The sequence below is a fragment of the Branchiostoma floridae genome, chromosome 15 (assembly GCF_000003815.2).
Source record: "Branchiostoma floridae strain S238N-H82 chromosome 15, Bfl_VNyyK, whole genome shotgun sequence".
In the NCBI taxonomy this organism is placed as follows: domain Eukaryota; kingdom Metazoa; phylum Chordata; class Leptocardii; order Amphioxiformes; family Branchiostomatidae; genus Branchiostoma; species Branchiostoma floridae.
Genome location: NC_049993.1, coordinates 11,672,522 through 11,675,421, shown reverse-complemented (window position 1 = coordinate 11,675,421; position 2,900 = coordinate 11,672,522). Strand labels below are relative to the sequence as shown.

Sequence of the window (2,900 nt, the reverse complement as noted above, 5' to 3'; positions counted from 1 at the left end):
TTGAAGTGTTAAATTATGAAATGATGTGACAGATATGCTGGAAATAATTTTCCAAACTCCAGAGCATTGAATAATGATGTAGGGGATAACCGTTAAATAGTGTATGAAAATTATGTTTGAATGATAAGCCATTCTATCAAAGTTCGTATGTTGGATCTGTATGTATCTGTGGCAAATGCAAACATATTCTGTGTCAGAACATATGATAGATTGTGGAAAGACCGTATGTTGGTCCTGACAATATACTCGACAGATACGAACGTTACGGTTCCGTATCTGTACATGTCGAAAATCCATGTTTTCGGATTTTGTCAGATCTGAGGTTCCGGATAGTAGTAATTGATGTTCGGCTTTGTTACGGAATCCTATCCTCGAATCTACGAGAAAATGCATACAATACGGGTCCGTACCCGTCGAAACTCCTTATTTTCGGATTGCGAATAATGGCGTCCGATGTTAGGATTTGCCTATATCCGCCTATATTCGCCTAAAATACAAATACAAAGAAACACCTGTACGTATCTACTAGGATACGAGATTATTTTGTAGCGATGCCAATATATATAATCTACTCCAAACACCCCACAATGCTGACTAGATTATAACCGGACTTCTCCACCAAATAGTCCATGAGGAAGACTGAACTCATGTAACTGTCCGGGTGGTCCGAGTCCAGACTGACGATGCCTCCATTGTTGTCCAGTTGGTTGGCGATGACGCGGAGAGCTTTGGGAACCCTCTCTACATCTCTGTTCTTGAAGTAGTTCGCAACTGTCAGGAGCCATTTTTCTGTGTCACAAAATGAAAGGAAAATATGTATACATCATGCCACATGGGCGATATTTTTCCTGCAATGGACAAGCAGATCCTTTTTTAGCTGTAGAAGGCTTTGGAATCACTATGTTTTGTTAGAACGTCAACATTACGGAATATAGGATTATTCTTTTTCACAACCAGTTAGCACTCATTTTGCTTACATTTCGGTGTCTCTCAGACATTTGAGTACTGGAAGGACTGAGTGAGGAAGTCAGTACTCTACGGTGACCTTACATCGGCTACATATAGCGGTGAGCAGCAGAACTTGAGTCATAAGCTCTGATGAAGGTGTCTGAGAGACATCGAAACGTAAGCAAATTGAGTACCAACTGGTTGTGCAAAACAAATCTCCTATATCCTATATTCTATCAACCTGGTGGAATTATTGTCGGATCTAACATCGCGTCCAGAAACGACAAGAAAATCATCTTTACTATTTTCGAACAGGCACACACTAACAGGTCTGAAAAGTAAAGAAAAATACCATCGGTTGGAGGGAAGCGAGCTGTCGGCTGGATGATCCTCAAGCCCAGAGACTTGGCTTCGTTTATGACGGTGTCTGTCACTTTCTCGGGTAAGTAGTAAGCTGTTTGTATGTCCACTTCGCTCAGACGCTGTATGGCACTGACTAGCCCCGTCCGGATCCAGGGCGATGCCTGCATCGAAAATTGTCCTAGCGGAAATGGTTGGCTCTGCAGGCAACAAAATCATGGAGTGTGTCACGGATTCTTAAAAATACTGCTGTAGTGTATGTTGTAGTATCATGGAAATCTGTCGTTCCTTTTTCACTTTTCCTAATTGTATGTTAAGCAAACGCCCCTGCAGTTCCCGGGTATGCTGATAGAGGGCTCAGACCATAGCATGTGATAACAAAAGAAACAAAAACCGGAAGATCAGTACCAAGGTCATGTTAAGACCTATCGTTCTAAACCAGAGAGTCACAGAACGGGTCGACACGGCACATACCACTGCACAAAGTGTATTCAATTCAGTCATTCACTCCATACCACTAGTAACTAGGTGCCATTAGGAGCCCCTTACACACGTGTACACTGTACAATGGTGGGGGATCGTAACAGGTCACACAAACGGGGGCCCAAACCTCCAAATCGACCTTGACTTTGGTCTTCAAAACCCCCTATTCACTTGTGAAGCATCATACCAATCCATCTATGTTTTTAAAAGTTATGCTAGACCACAAATGTTCGGCAAAGTGGCGTCGGGCGTGGCGTAACTGGTAGAGCGTTCGGCTCGGAATCTAGAGGTTCTGAGTTCGATCCCCGCCGTGCCCCCCGACGTTGTGCCCTTGGGAAAGGCACTTTACACGACCTTCCTCACTTCACCCAGGTGTAAAAATGGGTACCTGACTTCGGTCGGGGAGGTAAAAGACTATATATACCTTCTGTCTGTACCGTGTATGTGGCGCTGTTAATATAAGTTACAAAACTTGAGTCCAGTGCCACATTGTCCTCGTCTGTCCAATAGCAAAATAGAAAAAAAAATGTTCGAAAACACAAGCGCACACACAATTAAACACGCACAGGCACATACACACACACACGCAAACACGCACAAATACACACACACATATACCACAAGCAACACCTCGATTTTTCATAGTAGAAACAAGCCTCACCTCGCGCATGCCTATTGTGAACGTTTTGGCCCATTCCGTCACCAGTTCCGGAAACGTTTCCACGAAGTCACCATAGAGGAAGAGTGTGACCGGCATCCTGCTCGAATGAGCTGCTATTGTCTGTACCAACTTGTGCGCGGCCTTGACGTTCATACCGACTAGAACAGCCAGCGCCAGGCGGGGGGCACCCGAGGGGGGAGCCGAGCAGCTGGAGTAGACCGTGCCCGGAGAGCCTACAAAACTCTCGGATGCCTTGGATGTAATCGAGAATAGTAATATTGATTATGTTAATATTGATTATGCCTTACAGCTAACTCAACTCGCCGACAATGAAGTGTGGCCAAGATTCCTGCTTACGTCTTGTAGCGCCAATGTCCTCTGGTGTCGTTTTGGTAGATGTTATGATCTTTCGACATTGATTACGTCCTTCCTTAATCTCGCCATAAGT

General features: G+C 44.4%; 2 protein-coding genes across 2 annotated transcripts in view; one reads left to right on the top strand and one right to left on the bottom strand.

The window, feature by feature from the left end:
* LOC118431764 overlaps positions 1 to 2,900 on the bottom strand; it is a 14,673-nt gene that overhangs the window by 7,023 nt on the left and 4,750 nt on the right. The window lies entirely within an intron of this gene.
* The window catches only part of LOC118431763 (glucosidase 2 subunit beta-like), a 29,470-nt gene continuing 27,887 nt past the window's right edge, over positions 1,318 to 2,900 (top strand). Inside the window, exon 1 of the mRNA XM_035843071.1 lies at positions 1,318 to 1,390. Coding sequence (XP_035698964.1) covers positions 1,333 to 1,390 — 58 coding nt within the window. The 5' untranslated portion in view covers positions 1,318 to 1,332. The remainder of the gene's footprint in view (positions 1,391 to 2,900) is intronic.